The 21,151-nt window shown below is 43.1% G+C and overlaps 1 protein-coding gene across 1 annotated transcript in view; it reads left to right on the top strand.

Annotated features, from left to right (window-relative positions):
- Positions 1-21,151, top strand: part of LOC103063259 (beta-galactosidase-1-like protein 2) — a 46,384-nt gene that overhangs the window by 6,073 nt on the left and 19,160 nt on the right. Inside the window, exons 2-9 of the mRNA XM_088139021.1 lie at positions 419-616; positions 1,492-1,560; positions 3,813-3,908; positions 6,975-7,083; positions 7,729-7,821; positions 9,912-9,993; positions 16,178-16,242; positions 20,844-20,928. Of these exons, the coding sequence (XP_087995147.1) occupies positions 419-616; positions 1,492-1,560; positions 3,813-3,908; positions 6,975-7,083; positions 7,729-7,821; positions 9,912-9,993; positions 16,178-16,242; positions 20,844-20,928 (797 nt within the window). The remainder of the gene's footprint in view (positions 1-418; positions 617-1,491; positions 1,561-3,812; positions 3,909-6,974; positions 7,084-7,728; positions 7,822-9,911; positions 9,994-16,177; positions 16,243-20,843; positions 20,929-21,151) is intronic.

The following is a 21,151-nucleotide window of genomic DNA, read 5'->3' as shown; positions in this document are numbered from 1 at the left end:
TCTTCTGTGGCAGAGAGTTCATCTCATAACTACAGCAAGGACACTGCCCACTGGAAAAGAAATAATTCTAGGAAAGTCTCCCCCAACCAACGACCACCTGATGTTTGGGCTCCAACTTGCATAAAACTTAGCCAAAAGTCAGTTGCTTTTTTCCAGAAATGTTGGGTTGTTTTTTTTTTACATAAATAACATTTTGATATGGAAGAACTGTCCCACATGCAAAAAGTGACGTGCTGCCCAGGAGCAGTTGTTCCACACCAGTGAGAAAACAATAGCTAACTATTCATAGAAGAGCTATCCTCCTCGTTGTCTGTTCCTCTTCCTAATATTGTTGATGCTGACTAGCGGGTCAAATGCTGGTGGTAATTTCTTGCCTCTACTATGCTACTGCTGTCATTTCCCCCCTCTTCCTGTTCAGGTTCAGTTTGACCAGTATCATTCCCATGCGATTCTGGGGCAGAGTGCTGGGCTTGCAGGCCAAGAACTCACAGTTCCTACTGGAGGAGAAGCCATTTCGCATCCTTGGCGGCTCGGTGCACTATTTTCGCATCCCTCGAGAATATTGGAAGGACCGCTTGGTCAAGATGAGGGCGTGTGGCTTGAACACCGTTACAACGTAAGATTTGCTCTTTTTGTTGGCTCACTCTGCTTTGTCCCATTGTCACTGCTGACTCCGTTGGAATAACAGGAGATGCTGGCTTCCATCCACCACTGATGTATCTAACTCATGGTTTCCTCCAGCAATCTTGCATTTCAGATGGGAGTTGTTCCTGTCCCTACCAATAGATGCTAGGAGCTGAACTCAGTATCTTTGGTATGTAAAACATACCACTGAGCTCCACCTCAGGCCTAACTGTGTAGATTCAGGCACTATTTCATATTGTGGTGCACAATAGGCTTCATCACACAGACCCAAACTCTTGTAGACACTCAGGTCTCATGGTGAGTGAGGGCATCTGTTGTACAGAACCAACCAAGAGGAGATTGTAAAGATAGGGATGTTCTAGGAAGGCCATCCTATATTCAGATACAAAATGGAATGATTCACATATATGTGATCACATAGAGTGAATCTTCTTTCAAATGATCTAATTCTATCACTCTTTCCCCCTTCCCATATCAGGAAAAGACTGCTTTTCTCTCTAAAGATAGGTGCCTTGTAGGGGACTTTGGAAATAATCACATGAAATCAGGCCTAGGACCACCTCTGGTCCTGAAGCCACTGTTGCTTGTCTCCTCACCCTTTATTTTATTCTACCTTTTGAGTCAGTCCCTGAAGTTTTCTTAGCAACGTTTTTGGAAGTGATTTTCCATTGTTTTCTTCCTAGGGCTGAGGGAGAGTAACTAGCCCAAAGTCACCTAGCTGGCTGCATACCTAAAGCTCAACTAAAATTCACAATCACCTGGTTTCTAGCCTGGTGCCTTTAAGCACTACACCAAACTAGCTGTCTGTCCTTTATTTAGGAGATATTTATTCACTTTGTGTTCCAGATATGTTCCATGGAATCTTCATGAGGCAGTGAGAGGGACATATGACTTCAGTGGAAACTTGGATCTGCAGTAGGTATCAGGGGATCTTACATTTTCTTAAAAAAAAAAAACCAACCAAATCTAGCAACCTAAAAATCAATTTTCTTTCTTCTGGTAACAAATTTACATATACTGAATTTCTCATTCTTAAACAATACTGGGAAAAAGAGGGAATGGTTTACAGAAGTAAAAATTTGGGGGGGGATGGTTTGATTTGGTAATCAGAAATACAGTAGGTTCTTGTGCTACTGATTGTAATAAAAACTATAGGGGAGGGAACATTATGTATGCTGCTTTGAGATATGTAAATAAAGGTAGAATATAAATAAAATGAACCTCTATCTACCTGTCTATGTCTATCAGCACACGATCCTGGTGCATAGAGAGCTGTATTTGAGCCCTGATAGCTATAACTTTTGCCAACTTTGTAAAAATATCAACAGAATTTAGATGCCAGGAAAATCTCATGGGTCAGTTTTAATAATCCCTACATTCTATAGCCAGGTCAGTCAATAAGGCAATCTCTATTGAAAAAGAAAAAAAAAACTAGACTTATTTTATATTCAATGTTCTCCTCATCCACTGTCAATAAAGCTTGTCTGGAGTTGGCTAGAATTATATGAAATGGGCTGAAATTGTGACTCAGGAACAGGTGATGACACATGCCAAATCTTTTCCACTGGAGAGAGGCGATTCAGGTTTTATCTATCCCAGATATTATTTCTTGTATTAGGCCAGTCGGGGATGCTTGCAGAGGGTGTATGTAACCCAATGATAAATTTAGCACCTTTGGAGACCCAGTAAAGGCTACTCTTTTTCTTGAAAATGTTCATCAGACTGGAGTTTGCACTGCACTGGCCAAAAGGTGCTTTTCTGGCCCTGCACAGGTCCTGAGAGACCCTGGGATAGCCTGGAGCCTTGGTTAAGAGCTAATGCAATTGTTTTACAACTGATCCTATTCTCACAAATATACTGAAGGCTCTTTCCTCCTCTAAATACTGTAACTCTTTGCACTGATGTGATGTAACAAGGAATAAAAATGATCCCTGGGCATTCTGGCATTTCCATACACATACTGTATTTCCTATCTGTATGGTTAGGTCACCATTTTTCAAACTTGGCAACTTTAAGATGAGTGGACTTCAACTCCCAGAATTCTCTAGCCAGCATGGGGAGTTGAAGCCTGTCCTGTTTCAGGTTTCAAATTCATACACACACACTTGCTAGGTGAGGAAGGGAATTTATTCAAGGCTGAGCAGTTAACAATAGACAAGAGAAGAAATGTAAAGCAACAAAGTCTCTTGGAAAGAAAGCTTGCCTGAGTGGTTTCAACTTTCAACAGGAGCACACAGAAGAACAGTCAAAATCCAGTCCAAAGTTCAGAGAGCCAAGTCAGGTTTGCAGCCAGTCCAGGGTCAGAGTTTCACAAGCAAGATTCACAGGAACAACCCACCACAGCAAGAGATCAGACAGTTGTTTCCAACAGATTGACACAGGTCAGGGATACCTCTTATATCAGGCTGCAGCCTGCTGTCTTCAATCAAGAGAGCTCCTCCCTTGCTTGGCAAGGAGCCTCATTGAGGTCTTTGCTCTGCTCTCCTCTCTGAGTAGGAGGGCTTGGAGGCCGTGCGTCATCACCTGACTGCTCCAGCTGTTCAAGTGGTGCCTGTGTTTGATCAGCCTCAGGTGATTCCTGTCTTGGTGTTTCCTGAGGCTGACATTCCACAGGTTCAGCTGGAGCAGCTTTGTCAATGTCAGAGTCTGAATTCTCAGCCATGACCAAGTCCACACATGCTGGCTGGGGAATTCTGGGAGTTGAAGTTGAATTCTTAAAGTTGCCAAATTTGGAAAGCACTGGGTTAAGTGTTTCTAGGATACCTGCTTATCTTCTGCTAGAGATAGAACACTGGCTCAGATGAGAAAATAGGGATTGCCTATATTCCAACAGGCAAGGGGATATTTTAATGGCAGTCAAACTGCAGAGGTCTTGGGACAACAGGATATGGTTATGCAGAACAAGAGGATAAAGGAAAGATACATTGGAGAGAAAATGAATGGTTTCCTTTGGAATGGAAAAAGCAAGCAGGGACATTGTCACTTTGTTTTGAAGCAACCACTCACACAAATTGTTCTAGTTCACCAGTTTATATTGCATTATTCTTTCTCTCTGCCTGTTGTTCAGGCTTTTATTGCTATCAATCTGGTTTTTGCAGCTTCCTTTGCTAAATTTGAGGCTGCTCTGCCTTTGCACTGGTGTTACTGTTTCACATTTGCTTCTCTAGGGCTTTTCTTAGGACAGCAGAAGAAGTTGGGCTATGGGTGATTCTGCGCCCTGGACCATATATCTGCTCTGAGTGGGACCTTGGTGGCCTGCCCAGGTAAGTCAGAATGATTTTGACGTCCATGTAAAATATTATTCCTTTCTGGGTCCGTGGCTTTCATTTTATAATGTCCACTTCTGAGGACAGAAATCTAATAATCAGAGCATAAATAGAATGGAGATGCTGGAACAGATTAAGTCCAGATGCAGAAAAGTAGAACGTAAAAGTCCAGAGAAAGTTCAGCAGTCATTCCTTTGCAGTGGACTTCAGTTATAAAATGTTATTTTGCTTTAAATGTTCCTCATAGTAGGCTATTTCTTATGAACCAAAATGTATTCCATCTCCATAGCTATCTGTGCCTTGTATACCTTATGATCTTTGAAATAAAGAGTTGCTTTGATTTCATGCTAGCAATAAACTTTCTGCTTGATATGCTCCAAAGAACTGTTCTTAGAGCTGATATTTCTTTTGATTTAGAGCAGCATTCCCTAATGCTTGTGCCCTCTAGGAATTTTAGGTGTTACAGCTTCAGAGTATAAGTTGCAACTCCTAGGCTAGAGAATCCTGGTTTAAAAAGTTGGGGAAATTTGCCTGCAGATTAGAGTTCTGTATTACAAATGTCAGTCTGTTCCTTCTGTTCTCCCCCTCCCGCAGGCTTAGCAAACTGTTATGTTCCCTCTTCTTTGTGACAACCGTCTAGATCAGTGTTTCTCAACCTTGGCAACTTTAAGACCTATGGACTTCAACTCCCAGAATTCCCCAGCCAGCCTTGCTCATCTAGATACTTAAAAATTAGCTGACAGTCACCCTTAACCTATTTGTGCTACAGAACTTGGCTGGGTTAATCGACTTTCCCTCTGTCTGGGGATTAGGGATGACAAGGATTTTGAATCTGCTTCTGCTATCCTGCCCCTCCCTCCCCAGGAATCAATGGAAATGATGGTAAGAAAGGTCTCCCCACTTCACCCGAGCCAGAAAACAGCTCCTCTTAGTTTCTGTGTGACACCCGCTGCCTGCTCTTTTGGAACAGAAATCCTGGCCAAATTCCCCACAGAAACATTTCTCAAACAAAAAACCCATTAACTATCTTGTTGAATGCAAGTTCCCCATTCCTTGGTTTAGATTGTTAGATAAAGTGGATCAGCGAAGCCTTGCCTTCTTTTAAAATTCTCTCTGTTATAGTTCTGTTGCACACCAGCAGCATTTTTACCCCAGAGGTTCTAAGACTTAAAAGCAGGACAGGAAGGTGGCCTGATGAATGGAGAAGGACAAGCTATCTCAAGAATTACAAGCGCTGTCATCAAAGCCCCGGCGATGGAGAATGAAGAGGGGAGGAGAGAACAATAGACAGGCTTATGCAGGGTGGCGGGAGTGAGAACTAGCCTGATGTCAGAGTGTTTTTCTTGCCACCAGGAATAAAAGGAACATTTGTTCCTTCTGCATTCAGTTGTTCAGCATAAAAGCATTTTATTCCATCCTTCCATCCACTCCCTCCCATCACACATATTTCACATAAAAGCGGCGGATAACATTTTCAAGAGAATGATTCAGATGTCTGTAACTAGAGAGAGCGTAAACAGGGCATGTTGGTTCACTGTAGGCATGAAAAATAGTGTCTGAGCCTAAGGACCTTGATTTCTGGCCTTCTTTTCAGAGCAAAGGGGGCAAACTCAGGATTGGACTTGGGGGAGGAAGTCACCCGTAGAAAGAAAGGAAGGTGGTCTTGAGCACTCTGTCTGGATCCAGTAGTAGGCAGCATGGAAGTGCCAGTGCTGGTTCAAGTCTGTACCTGCAACCTTCAAGCCAAATATTTGCTCTGAAAGGAACGCAAGGGTTGCCAAGGAATAGCGTTCCAATTCTGGACTGTCCACAAAGTTCTGCATGAAGGAATGTGCTAAAAGGCCCCTAGGGAGCCTTCTTCAACCCGGTGGCCCCCCACTTTTTTTAGTTGCTGTCATCATGTGAGTTGCGCTCCAAACATTTGGGGGTATAGGTTGGGGGAGGCTGCCCTAAGGCACTCTTTGCCCATTCCGAATGTGATAGATGAATGACTCAGCTATGCAAAAAACATCAGCTTGATAGTTAATTGCAGGTACAAAGCTATGACTGTGACAGTCTGTATACAGACGACTTGTCCCATTGTGAAAAATTCCAGTGAAACAGCCCTTAGACCTGGAATTTAATCCATGCTGGCTGATTTTACGCAACCTTGTCTTATTCTCCAGATACTCCCCTCATCCTTCCCATTTATCAGAATGAATTGCTGACTTCCTCCGATGTGTTTCAAGCTTCCTTTTTTATTTTCCTTCACTCATTTCATTTTTTTCCCTGTGGGGATCTCCTGTTGATGCCATGCCCTGAAGCAATACTCTTGATGAGTGCAACGTCATCCCAGAAAAATCTTCCTGGTTACTAGATCACAAGGGAGTCACTGACACTCACCAGTCCTGCCTATTTATTTTTCTCCACTTGTCTTTTCCACCAGAGACTTAATCTCTCTAGAGAATTTTAGCTTAGCTAGAGTTTTTGCCTTTCCCTTAACCTTCCCCATCTCCTCCCTCCTCTTTGCAGTGAACTGACTTGAGTTGGTTTTCTCCAATTCCATGCAGTTGCATATTTTAAACATTTAAGATATTTAAACCTGCAATTTGAGACATGGTTAGAGATGGGGAAAGACACTTGCTTTGCATTCTAGTGTGAGCCTACCTAATTTGGACTAGTATTCAAGGCAAATGCAGCTTAATGCAAAAATCTTCCCTTTTCGAGTTCTGAAATCACAAAATGTGTATAAATATTAAGAAAAAGTACACACAGTCATTTCTCTGGGAAAAAGTGCACACAAAAATATATTGTATTAGGGAGAGTTCAGAAAATGCATCCCATAGGAGAATTGGGTAGAAAAATGATTATTTTGCACATGTTAGAACTGTCCAAGAAGAAAAATAGATACATACAAATATTTTAATGAACTTATTTCGGCATTTAAAAATGATTTAAAACCAGTCTGCTCCAGCTCATTTATTTCAAGCCTGCTTAAGAGAGAGGAAAAAAGCAAAAACTGCCAGCGGTCATGACTTCTTTATCTGCTCCTATTTTAATAGTTCTGATTATCTTCCTTCCTAGCTGGTTGCTCCAGGACCCTGAAATGCAGCTGAGGACAACCTATAAGGGCTTCACGGAGGCTGTAGATTCTTACTTTGACCATCTGATGCCTGAGGTGGTCCATCTTCAGGTAAATAACATAACACAGCCTATTTATTCATTCCTGGGGTTGGTTTCTTTTTCTTTTTTTAAACCACATGATCTTTATCTCACCAGAATCGGAAACAAGATAGATGCTACCTTGCACAAACCCCCACAGCTTGGCTTTATTTGTTTCTAGGCCTTCCTCGGATGCTGCTAAACGTTCAAATGTTTCCCTGTATCCTAAGCACCTTGCAAGTGGAAAGCTAGCTGTAAGGAGAAGGCAGAGAAGGCCGTTTGTGATTGACTATATTTCTGCCTCCTGAAAGTGTTCTCAACACAGAGCGAACCCTTGGTTTCCCAATTCCGTGTTCTGATGAGGTTCAGAGCCTTTTCTGAGTTGCTTCTAAAGTGGAACTTCAGACCAAACCGCCGAGGGGCATGGCAAAATTGCACAGCCTTCTCCTCCATAAATCTTCCTAAATACAGTCATTACATCTGTCAACTGCATTCCATTTGCTTATATCAGTGTTGTCCAAACTTGGCCACTTTAAGATGAGTGGAGTTGAATTACCAGAATTCCCCAGTCAGCCATGCTGGCTGGGGAATTCTGGGAATTGAAGTCCACTCATCTTAAAGTGGCCAAGTTTGGACAACACTGGCTTACGTTCTCTTCCTCTCTTTCTCCTCCTAGTACAAGAATGGAGGACCGATCATTGCCATGCAGGTGGAGAATGAATACGGCTCCTATGCCCAAGATCAAAATTACATGGCCTACATGAAACGGGTAAAGTTATCCCTCCACCTCTTTTGAACTTAAAAAAAAATGCTGTGGTTACAAGTTACACAAAGGCAAAACAAGCACACACAAACACACACACATACATATATGTACTGCAAAAGGGGAGTTGAGACATGCAAGAGCTGATCTGATTTATCCCATTGGACAGGACATGGAGTAATAGATGTAAGTTACAGGGAGGGAGATGCTCGTTAAATGGTAGGAAGAATTATATTGTATTGTACTGTACTGTACTGTACTGTATTTGCCCAACTCCAAAGTTCCTAAGAGCAGTAGAGCCAATTACTGGAAGACATGGGAGCCTCCTTTGCTCTGGATGTGCTTGTGTGAAGGTCAGGCAACCATCTGACAGGGGTGCTTTATTTGGATTCCTGCATGGAACAGGGGTTGGACTCAGTGGCTCCTTCCATCTCTAGGGTATGGTGACGCCTTGTTAAAGAGATTCCTGTGCTCTCTTGTGAAAGGAAAGAGATCGCTCTGCTCTTCTAAAACAAATAGCTTGAAAATCATGAAATGAACATTTGGCCCTGTAGAAAGGTTTAGAGCCTTCTTTGCTGTAGATTATTTTGCAAACCAGATTGAAGCTGCCTTGTAAACCCCGGTAATCTGAAGCTCAGGCCGGCTAATTTGATTAATGCCTCCTTCTGTCATCTCACCCAGCAGAGAACTGTGCACACTCCTGTCCATGTCCTGGGCAGGCTGGTGCTGAGAGATGATCAGTTTTAGCTTGGCAAATCCTCCTCAGGCTGCACCCTCTTCCCTTAACTGGTGGAAAAGCTTTGCTGCTGCAGAGGCATAAATGCCAGGGGTTACCTGTCTGGCTTGCACTATACACTTTCAGAAACAACAGTAGTTTGGGGTCTACAAGACCCTTCCTTCCCCACCCACCAACCCATTTTCTACTTTGCCATAAGATTGTTTGGTCTCTCTGATATTGTTGCTGCAACTGAAATAATACAGCAATACGATGACCTATTAATAATCACTACTCTTCCTCAGTCACTAACCCCTTCAGTACTAGCTTGCAGTCCTTATATTTATCAGCTATCCCAAAGAACTTGATAGAGTCCATCAGCAGTCTTAAAGTGACCTGATACAATAGTCCATTTGACTCCTCTAAATCTCCCTCCTGTTAAATGTCCTTTTTACAAGTCTTTGCCCACATTCAACTTTCCTGCTGCACAGTTTGTGAATTGCGGCTTCTCAACGTGCAAATGCATCTGTCTCCAAAAAGAAGGCGCCTCCTTCACGCTCACACTTTTTACACATCTTTCTGGTAGTTCTCGTAATACTAAGTGCAAATTGCCCTTCTAATGCAAACCTGGGCCTTTATAACAAGGCTCTTCTGACCTGCAAAGAGGCGACTGGAGAATTGATGGGATTAGTCACCTTCTCTCTGAAGTTTGACTCTTGGCAGGTGTTCATTTAAAGGAATCACATAGCAAGCCTCTTATTTTCTCCTCTGAGGTCTTACCATTATCTAGTAGTGGGAAGAGGAAAAAAAATCTTTTGGAGATGTAATATCGATAACACTTGTGATCTCTTCCACATCTCACCATCAGGAGATGGTTCTCGTTACTCCTCTTCTCCCACAAAGTCTAAATGGGATACTAATCCTCTCACCTGTTTAGTATTACCAAGTTTTCTGTCTAGTTGTTCAAGCTGGACTACAAAAATCTTGACCGCTGCGAAATACAGAAATGTCTTTGCAGCTGCCCTGTGGTTGTCTGAAATTTTGCAGCCTGGATCTGTAACCCTAGTTTACATTTATGGTACATGCTTCTGAAATTAACATGAAAAGGATGCATGAGACACAGTCTCCTTTGTAATGATTGTCAGGAAATCATGAGGCCTCTGGATTGATCAGGGATAATATCAGAAGTATCATGATCAACAGCAGATGTTTTCCTGGTGCAGCCCTGGCTCCAGCATGTCTTGATCCTTGTAACATCTGGATCAGAATCCTGTTGGTCCCTGAAAGAATAACTCCCCTCAAGCCTCAATTTGTTCCTGACACTGGCTTCTTCCAGGATATCAGACCTGAACTCCAGCATGGTAATCGTTCTTTCTTGCAGGCCCTGTTGAGCAGGAAGGTGGTGGAATTATTGGTGACCTCAGATAATAAAGATGGCCTGTCCACCGGCTTTGTAGATGGAGGTACGTTGTGGTATTCTGGGAAGGGATGACTGGAGCAAAGCTGTGGCCGAGATAAAAAACGTGCCATTGTACTGGGTATCTGCTACAATTTTACGAAAGAGTGGCATGTTTTTTTTGTGTTAAGTGCATGTGAATAACCAGCAGTGCTGTAAAACATCTGTATGCAATGGAAAGCTTTTGAAATTATTTCTCTATTTAGGGGTCAGAGTTGGTGCTCAAGGATTTTTTGAATTTGTGGCTCTCCTAGGGGATATTTTGAGACATGACCTTTCACACATGATGCTTAGGGGTTGCCTATTCCACACTTTTGTTACCCCTAATTTGCTGTATCTCACTGTCTAGCTTTGCCCCAGCTTTGGTTCTCCCAGGTCCCTCTCTGGCTTTCATGTTCTTTGGCCTTCGGTTGTTAACCTTTTTTTGAAAATCAATCTCATGCTTTTTAGGCAATCTATATAATTTCTGTTTTTTAAAGAAGTTCCTCTTCTCCTAACAATCTCTTTCCTTTGGAGAAAAACATATTGGTTTTTTGTTTTGTTTTGTTTTGTTTTTTAAATCTTGCAGACCTGTGGAAAAATAGATAGGCCCAGCCTTCCTTGCTTTGATAAGAGCAGAGAAAAGATTCTGGAGGGCATAAACACAAGACCTCTAGGACCCCAACAGGATTGTCTAGAAATCTTTAGAACTGTATTCCCATCTAGAAGTTGACTTTCGGTTTAAAATATGGTTGATTGATTAGAATTTAAAAAACTTAATTTGTTTTTGTTTCATCTTGCTTTGCCAAATAAAGCCTCTAGTCCTGGTGGTGGTAGAATAGATTTGTGAGCCTAACAAGAAAGCATTTGGGTTATATAATGCTTAGAATTGCCAGACTGTCCTAGATTCGTCTGCTGCTGCCAGTGGTTTCTGATGCCCTGTTGTTATGTCCATTTTTCTTTACTTTATGGGGACTGCATATGAAGGATGAGTCTATAATTTATATGGCCTGGTTCCAGAATGTGTGGGTGTGTCTTTGCCTGCTGATTTATTAAAACTATTTTCATTCCATTAGTATGCTTCAGGTGACTAACTCAATCAGATATGCAGAAAGAACTTCACTAAATCTAATCAAAATGATAAGATTAACTCTGAACATCTTAACAATCACACAGCTCTGATAGAAAATTAAGAGTTTGCCCCTCTCTGCAAGTAGCAGAGGGAGGGTCAAACCAGAGGCTGAAATGGTCAGAAGCCGCAATAGGAATGGCCCAAGAGGATAATGATCCTGGTCCTTTCTTTGGCCAATGCGGACCATCTTTATCTGTTTAAAACAGCGTCGCTCAGCCTTGGCCATTTGAAGACGTGTGGAGCAGAGCAGCTGAAAACCTTGACATTTCCCAGGCTTATGTATGATAGGCAAAAATGTCTTTTTGGTTTCTGAAATAAAGCACCCTTTGCTTATGTACAGGGTGCGTCTTTTGCAACCTTTCAGTTCAGCCTTGCTTTGTTAAATGGGACCTTACAAATACGAGGGCTTGATTTAATGTGAATAGGCAGAACTGACGGAGAATGGCACATTCAGAGGTTCAAACTGGTAGGCAAAAGAAATTGAAGGGTGGAGGTTACTCTGTCTTCAGAGCCTGACTTGGTTGTGCAAAAGGGGACATTGATGTGGAATCTGACTATCCGCTTATAATTGTACAATTACAATTGTTTTTTTTGGGGGGGGGGCGCCTGCATTGTTAATATTGCTTCTTCCAGGGTCATAGAATAACCCTTTCCCACTCCTCATCCATGCACTGAAAAATAAACTATTTCTTCTTTTTGTTTGTTTTAAAAAATAATACTTGGCCATTTATACTCATTGAAGATGCAAAGCAATGTTAGAAAAAAGAACTAGAAAGACAGAAGAAGCCACAGTAAAGTGGAGGAAAAAAGTCTGTTGAAAATAGTAGCATGAGATTGATGTAGCAGGTAGACTTGGGGTGAATAAGACATTTTGGCTTAAGGCCAGCAGCGTTTCAGAACTGGGCTCCAGGTGAGCAGCCCAGAGCTTATGTTCCCCAGTCGGAGTGCCTCCCCAGAGAAGACCCTTTCACCATCACCAGATTATCAGCCTTTGTCCATGAGGGCAGCCAAGAAAGATCTTCCAAGGCCATTTATAGCACATAATTGCTTTGTGTGGAACCAGTTTGGTGTAGTGGTGAAGGTGCTGGCCTAGAAACCAGGAGACTGTGAGTTCTAGGCCTCCCTTAGGTATGAAAGCCAGCTGGGTGACTTTGGGCCAGCTGCCGTCTCTCAGCCCAACCTACCTCACAGGGTTGTTGTGGGGAAATAGGAAGCAGGAATACTAAGGATGTTTGCTGCCTTGAGTTATATATATAGAAAAGGTGGAATAAAAATATAATAATAATGACAACAACTAGGCGGTTCTTGAGATGGATTTGTTGACCGGCTGCACAGAACATCTGTGCATCAGCATCTCCATCTCCTTTCTAAGGAAACTGTCAAATCACAGCATCCTACCTGGGCCTCTTTCCAAAGGCTTTGTATAAAACATGTCATTTCTTGAATTAATCTTTTGCACAATCCAGTGTTGAGCTTCTCCTGGCTTCCAGGAAAGCAGAACCATCTGCAATTCCTGCCTTCCTAAAACTTCCTGTTGCGTTTGCCCTTTTGAAAGGCAAGCACCGAGGACACAGTCTGTCCCTGGAGTAGGCTGGCAGAAGATATTTCTCCTTCTGCCACTCCCTGCTCTGTCCATGTGGAGTCGCTCTCTCCCTTCTTGTGGCGGGGACAATGGAAGGGGGTGGGGGAGCATTTGAGCCTTGTTCTGCGTTTCTGCACGAGTGTGTTTACCGCCTGTGAGCACTCGCTTGCTCACTCACCCTCTTGTTGGGAGTTGTCTATTCCGGCAGACTTGTACGATGTGAACGTCTTGATCCCAGCTCCTGCTTCAGATGTCACAACAAACTGCTCATTAGAGTCAACATGTCAAGTAATCAGGAATGCGGAATTACTAGGGCCCTGAGTGATGCGATGACAACCGCCAAAGAGGCAAGGTGGCTGTGAGAATGCACAAGGAGTGCATAAAAGGCAGGCTTGAAAAAAGGAGAAAAGGAAGGGTGCTCTGCTGCTAGAAGTTGCCCACAAGGAGAAGATGCCATCTTGGTTGGTTTAGGTACAGTTCTGCCTCTGCTGTCTGCCTAGTTAACTTTTCAGGGTCCAGACAAATTTCTGAACCCTGGATTTCATATCTGTGCTGCATCAGATCTTCCTTTTGGAAAGAAGCTTTTAGTCCTTCTGGTCTATTAAAAATAGTGCTTCTGTGTTGCACTAGTGGTTCTGAATGAACACTGCTGTCAGATTCTTCTGCATCTGCCTAAAACCCAAAACACTGTAATATGTTTCCCAAGTAGGGTTGTCACAGTCTCTTTAGCAGATTCATTATGAAGAATGGGATGGAGTTAGAAGAGTTCTGGCAGCTACAGAATTTCCTATCTACAGTCAATATATGTCAAAGTACAGTACTTGAAGGTGGATTTTTTTCTTTCCTGCTGCCTTTCCATGAGCTGGTGAATTGGAGGGTCTCTTCCTTGCTAAAGAAGGAGCTTGCAGATGATGGTTTATATAACCATCTTCTGAATCTCTGTCAGTCTGGGAATTGACCGTTGCATCTGCTTTATGAGAGGGGCCATCCAATCTCATGTAATCCAGTCCAGCTGGGAGGGCCAATATAATCTTAAACCTTGATTCACAGCCCCGTTGCCAGAAATCCTTTTAACGGCTACTGATGCCGGAGCCTTCTACATGCAGAGTGGTGCTCTGCTTCGAATCAATAGCCCATCCCCTGCACTTTGTTTCTGATAACAGTGGCACATTAAGGGTGGAAAAATGGGAGCCTCCCACCTTGCTTAAGCAGCTGACCTTGGGTGAGCTAAAAATACTTCTTGCTGTGACCCTTAGGCCCTTCCAATCCTTTTGAAAAACAAATGTTGAGGACTCAGTGACCCAGAAATGAGACAGTAGCAGCTGGGCTTGGTGGATCTATCTACCTATTCCAACATGGTACCCTTGACATGAATCAATCAACTCCCATAAACTTCAGTCGAAGTCCAACATAATGGTGTGTGTGCGTGTGCGTGCGCACGCGCGCGTGGCATATTCAGGAAGGCTGTTCTACAGAATACAAGCAATATGGGATTGTTGAGGTAGTCCAGAAATCAGGAAGAGCAGGCTGATAGTAGCCAATGGTGGATGTATCTCTGCTTTCATCTCTTGCCCTCTAAGCACTCAATAGTGTCACACACAAGGGCAGCAGCTCTCCAAGATCTTCCATAAACTGAGATCCCCTCTATGCTAAGTATTTGGTGCAACCCTCAGCTGGGATCTCTTCTTGTGGTGCTGAAATCTTATGAAAAAGGGCTCTCCGTTTCTCTCCTCTTTATTTCCTTACATTTGGGAGCCGACTGATGACAAGGAAACAAATGTTCATGAACCTTCACACATTTCTCTCATTTCTGTTATTGTTGAAAGACATTGGGCAGACATCCTGTCTCCTTAAGTGTCGAAGCCATAAAGATAGGGGAGGAAGTGACCCCAATCTGCTAGCCTTCAGAACACCCTTTAGCTGCTCTGGTAATACCTCTGCATTCCTTGAAACGAGAAATATCAGAAGATCAAAAGGGGTGCCCCGAACTTTGACTAGCAACCAATAGGTCATTGGGAAGATAAGTTTCCCCCAATAATAAGGAAGATCCCAAATTTATGCCAATTTTAGCCAATCAATTTGTTAATTGCTGTATCTCCCTGTAAGAAACGTGTATAAAATCATCTTCTTTGGGTGTGATCGGGGTTCTTCTCTGCCTTAAGGGGAGACCCCAGCTGACTCTATTGACCTGCTTTCAATAAAACTTTAAAATCTCAGCTGGTGTTTTCGTGTCTGATCTGCCGGACTGAATCCTAACTGGGGAGAGTCAGAAACTCTCAAATTTTGCTAACAGTGCTGTCCACATTCTTGCACTCAAATCCTTTGTGATTTTCTTTACACATCTTGGAATCCAAATCTCTTGCCCTTATTTCTTGAGCCTTGCTAACTTGCCATATAAAGGGCCAGTAGGTCATCCTCAACATGAATACCAAACCAGGAAATTACTTTACATTTTCAAGGGAAGTCTTTCTCCCCCTGTCCTCCACCCTAATTATGGGGGGCAGGGGCTACATTTGAGGAAGGTAGCGGCTCTGGAAGTTAATCTTCCCTTTGTAGCAACCTCCCTCTGAAAAGCATTGCCTCCTGAAGTTCTTGCACAACTTGTAAATAGTGGTATCCTTGCTCACAGCTTGTAGGCAGGCCAGGTTGCTCAGATGGGAGGGATTGTGTGTGTGTGTGTGACAGAGAGAGAGAAAGAGCAGGTCGGCAGGTGGGTGGAAGGGAGATTGAAGATCATGCAAGCACGTATGCAGATTTTAACCATGAGATTTGGCTAGGTTACTCGTATTCCCCTTTGGCATCGATTCCCTTATGTTGCCTTTCTGCACAGACAGGAGAAACCCCTGCCTCCGGCACATTTTCCACCTAGGAGTTTGGTGGGACATCTGGAAGAATCATGAGGGAGCACTGTGATTTGCAGCCCAGCATCTTTAACTGCATTACGAGGGTTGATGAAGCCATGTGGCCTCCACCACCATCACCTCTGGCAGTTGGGAGCTTGCAACCCTCTAGGCTTAATAGGGATTTCTGTTGGGGAAATCATAACTGTGGAGTGGGGATCTGAGAAAGGAGACTTTTCTTAACCTTCCCCAAGCTCTAAATCTGTAGGGTATCCAAGGAGCAAGGGAAATAAACTGGGAGAAAAAATCAGAGAGGACTCAAATTAGATCCCTTGGAGTCAGTCTCAGCCACATTTCTAGCGGGAAGCTTCTCTGAGTGGCTCCCTGGGTCCGTTCCATGACAAGTACATCACGGAGGGATGGCTTGAACATGTGAACTCATTGTTCCTGGTTGCCTCAAAGGTGCAACTGGTTTGGAAATCTTCTGTGATATTTTTTGTCAAAGTATGCCTTGGTGCAGGTATAAAGGATCCCTCAGTGGGAAGGCCATGACATGGCAGGATTGGGGGCATCAAGCCAAGGCTGGGAGCTGCCCTGTGAATTGGCTAGCCTAGTTGAAATCTTTCTCTTTTCTGTCCTTTTCCCTCTTTCTCAACAGCCTTGGCCACTATTAACTTTCAGAAGTTGGAGCCAGGACTCCTGTCCTCCCTCAGCAAAATACAGGTAAGGAGGACACTTCCCAAGGTCAGAGCTCATGTTCTAATGCTCTTGTTACGCGTTTTATGGTCTGAAAAATAGGAGGGCGCCAAGTGCAAGAAAGCCGGGTTTCTGGTTCACAGCACTGTATTTACCGCTGCATTCTGAACGTAAATCCTTCATGGGTTTCCTTGGGGTTCATTTTCTGCAGCCAAAAATAAAAAAGGTCATTAGAGACCCATCATTGGTCACTGCCCAATTGTGCCCCAAAGAATTTATATCCAGACAGGGTTGGCTTCGGTAAATATATTTCCTTTATGTGCTGGAGGAGGACTGCCTTTATCCTTCTTGTCAACAATCAGTAAATAACCAACTGAAAAGCTGGTTGAACCCTCTCTTGGTGCAGGATCTGGAGGTGAAGAATGTATAAAAGCCATTTTCCTTTCTCATTGAATCACTATCCCCATGTTCTGTGTTCATTTTTTTTTTTTTAAAGAAGCATTCGTTCTCTGCTCTTCACCCAGAAAATCTTTCAGAGTGGCTTATAGCTCAATAAAACTATAGTTCTTGGCCTGTAGGCTTGGATTCTGAAAGATACAGCATTCAAAGAAAAAGAGATGGGAAGAAAGAGGAAAAAATGCAAATTCAAGCACCAATTAATCTATCAGAATGGTATATACAGCTCACCTTCCCTTAAACTTTCAAAGAGACAGATATGCAACTCTTACATTGTGTTTTATATGCCTCCTGGTGGTCAGTATAACTTAAAGTTAAATTTCTTGTGATGACCTGCTGGAATGGAAGTAAAAATAGGGAGAAGAGGTCCCTCACCCCACCCCACCCCACCCCCTCACACACACCAATGTTCCTGCTGCAGCACAACCAAGGAAATATAATACCCAGGCTGGAAATATGCAGGCAAGAGCTGGCAGCTTAATGTCCACTGAGTGAAGCAGTACAATAAATAAATAAATGAGAATAATTCAGAAGTCGATTAAAAGCAAGTCTGTCAGAATAGAACGGTTCCTATGTTGAGGGCTTTTTCCCTTTCTCTATGATCTGGGGAGCAGATGTGGGCGAGCTGTGTCTCTTTTATGGCTGTGTAGAAGAAACAAACCTGGCTGGTGGACATTTTGTTCCTCTTGTCACAAAGCTACTGGGGAGGAACCGTCAAATCCTTCCTGCAGAAGCTAGATTTGCGGGAGGAGCTGTATGTTTACTTCTTTTCGGTGCTTAACATATTTGAATGGCTGCTAATTTTTTTCTGATCCAGAGCAATTGTTGATGCAGTTCAAGGGAAAAAGAGTTAGTAAGAGGAGACGAGGAAGTGCAGCTTCGATTTTCTGGCAGGCAAATTCCTTATAGGTTGCTGAAGCACATGGTGGAAGCTAGGAAGGACCTTTCTGAAACTGAGATAGAGAACCTGTGTATTGAGTTTAGGCTCCAACTGAGATAGAGAACCTCTCTTGCCCTCTGAGCTATAGTACAGTTATCCCAGACCAAGAGTTCTCTGGTCATTGTTCCAACTGTTGTCTTCAGTTTATGCTTAGCTGTGTGCCATAACAGTCCTTCCCAAGAAGGATCTGCAAGTAAAAATCCAACAATCCAGAAGAAATCAGATGGCTGGAAAGCAGGCTGGAGAAGTCCAGAAATAGCAGTGGAAGAAATGGGTGGCTTCTGCCAGCAATGATCTGTTCATAGTAAAGGAAGTCAGCAGATTGGCCAATCTTTGACATCTTTCATAATCACAGATCAAGGGAATTATATGTAGTTTACCTGGGGTTCACCATGACCACCTCCATATTCTGGTTTTATGGCACACATGGAACATAAAGCGACAAAGCAGACTAAGTTCATGCAACATGCTAGATTAAAATGCAGTCAAGTAGTTGGTGGCTCATTGTCTCACGTGAATCCAATCATTGGGCTGTGAGGCTTTCAATTATACTTAATGTGTTTTCACAGCGCACTCCCCTATGGCTCCCTTCATTCACTGATTATGTGTATGTGTGTGTGTGTTGGAGCCTAAACTCAGTACACAGGCTGGGGGGTCCAAAACTGGAAGCTAACTGTAGTTGGTTAAATGGGAGCACAGCATGTCATGGTTGTACAGCCATGGGTTGTTCTACTGTCTAAACTCCTGGCCCTCATCGAATCAGGAGTCTGTACAACATAAAAATAATAAACTTTAAAACCAGGATATTGTAGGAATCCAGTCAGTGGCTGAATTCACACATTGTATCAAGCCTTGATTTTCTTAATAAAATCTTATTGGTTGGGTTTGCATATCCCATGATACTATATGCTGTGGTTCACTTAATCCCAATGACTGAGTTCACCTAATGCTGTAAACTAGTGATCCAGTCCTTCTTTGCAAGGGACAAACTTTATAGCCACCCTCCCAATACCCCCAAACTTAGGTTGCCTGTAGCACTATTCAATGCTGACAGGTTGTGGAGACCTTTACCTGTTAACTGTATAGAGCAGTGTTTCTCAACCTTAGCCACTTTAAGCTGCGTAGACTTCAACTCCCAGAATTCCTTGGCCAGTGTGGCTGGCTGGGGAATTCTGGGAGTTGAAGTCCGCACAGCTTAAAGTGGCCAAAGTTGAGAAACACTGGTATAGAATATCAGCTTTCCGTATATGGGATTGCCAGTAGCTTGGCCAGCTAGAAAGAGAATGAATTTTACCCAGATTTGGGGTAAAATAAGGGATGCAATGGGTCGGTTAAGCCACCGCAAAACCCAGCAAACCCACTAGCCCTGATGACATCAGTGTATCACTGGCAATGCTCCTGCAACCCTCAGAGACCCCCCCCCCAAAAAAAGCCAAAATGCAGCCACCAAACCCAGATAAATTCCCCACTCTTGCCTTAAGGCAGTGTTGTCCAAATTTGGCCACTTTAAGATGAGTGGACTTCAACTCCCAGAATTCCCCAGCCAGCATGGGTGGCTGGGTAATTCTGGGAGTTGAAGTCCACTCATCTTAAAGTGGCCAAGTTTGGACAACACTGCCTTAAAGTTTTACTAACCTCTTTTGAAACAAGATGAAGGTAGACACTCTCACAGGCAGCACGGGGTGGCGTGTATCATTTCCTTTTTGGAGTTGGGGTGTCAGATTGGTGGCAGTAGGTTCTTACTGCTGGTTACAGTAGAAAAGAAGCAGGACATATGGACTGATCTCAGCCTCTCCTCATTCTGGGTCCTGGGCACAAGCAGTGTGGCAAGAGGAAGTCGGTTGGAGATGAACTTTGAGTATCTTGCCAATCATCTCTTTTTCCCATACGTGTAAAGCTGCTTGTAGTTTGCTGCCTTGGAAAGCTGTGAGATCTCACTCTTCTTGGGAAGTGTAGAAGAGGGATCTTTGTATGTGCATAAACAGTCTTCAGATGAGTCCTAAATATTCCACAGATCATAGGGCTTTAGGGCTAAATCTACCATGTATTGATTTTTGGGTGCAGAGGGAAGCGTCCTGTTAGGTATAATTCATGGTTTGGTTTTGTTTTGTTTTTCTCTAACCCTTTCAAGACTCCTATTCTTTGGCTTAAATCTGCCTTCTTGAATTGAGTGTATTTCTTGTTTTTATTATTAACACAAGTCAGGCCAGTAATGTAAAATACGATAGAACAATAACACTGCAGAATAAAAGGAGCAGAGCTTGCAAGCAAAATGACTGCAAAAGCACTAGTGAAGTGAACAGACTTTACCTAATACCTAAATTTTAAATTTTAAAAAAAACAGCAAGATACAAGACAAGTGTATTTATGGTTTCCCCTCTCCAGTGGCTTCTCTGTTTCAGTCCAAGTAAACCATATGCCAATGTTTCTCAACCTCAGCGAGTTTAAGATATGTGGACTTCAACTCCCAGAATTCCCCAGCCAGCATGTTTGGTCTTCAGCTTCTCCAGTTTCAGATTAGAGTGGCTACAATTTGGTCTAGTGGTTAAGACCCCAGGCTAGAATCCAGGAGGTGGGGAGTTCTAGTCCCGACTTAGGCATGAAAGCCAGCTGGGTGACTCTCTCTCAGCCCAACTCACCTCACAGGGTTGTTATGGGAAAAATAGGAGGAGGAAGGACTACTAGGTTTGTTCGTCGCCTTGAATTATTTATAAAAAATAATAAAGGGGGGATTAAAAAATCTAAAACAATATATGGTTTAGGGTGTTGGAAAGCCACAGGTAATCAAAGCTGTAAGGAATGAAGCTGGTGAGGCAGGAACCAGAAATTCCCAGATCAAGCAAAACCATTATGTCACATTGAACTTGTGCTTGCTAATCCAAGGCTGTGAAGGGGAGCCCAATTTCCATTGATTCAAAAAGGCAAGAAGAAGAGGCCCAGAATTTAAACCTTGGAGCATTTGGTAGACATGCATATAAGCTTTAAGTTCTGGGTATTGCACTAGCAGATTTCTGTGTACCTGGTTTAATTCTTGTTTGCAGCAAAGCAGTTCCTCTTGCTGTGTTGGTTTTGAGAGCTTCTGCTACAAGAAATTCCTGAATGCAGAGTTAAATGGTTGTAGAGTCAAAATGTATTGTGTTGCTTGACATAAAGCTTGACATCGTCCTGGGCTTCCTAAGAGAGAACTTCAAAAGAGACCATGTTTTTACCTGGTGTGTTTGCCCTTTTCCAGCATGACATGCCAGTGATGGTGATGGAGTACTGGACTGGATGGTTTGATAGTTGGGGAGGACCTCATAACGTCTTTGACGCAGATGGTAAGTTGCTATTCTGCCATGTTTGCTGGTGCAGTTCCTTTTCTGCCTGACTCCTTGACCCCCTCCCCTCTTTATTTTAATTATCATTCCCAGCTCCAAATAAGAAGCAGACGTAGATCTGCAGGTGTAGTCTCATGGCATAGCTTTGTGTTATCAAAGATCATGTTGGCTTATATGTTAAATGTGTATATATTTAAGCTGGTTATTGCCAATTACCAGTGTA

Source organism: Python bivittatus, unplaced genomic scaffold (genome assembly GCF_059951505.1).
Source record: "Python bivittatus isolate LINGU-HERP-01145 unplaced genomic scaffold, Pbiv_v1 ctg000320_np1212, whole genome shotgun sequence".
NCBI lineage: Eukaryota > Metazoa > Chordata > Lepidosauria > Squamata > Pythonidae > Python > Python bivittatus.
Note: the sequence above shows the minus strand (reverse complement) of the source record. Positions and strands in the feature narration are given on the sequence as shown.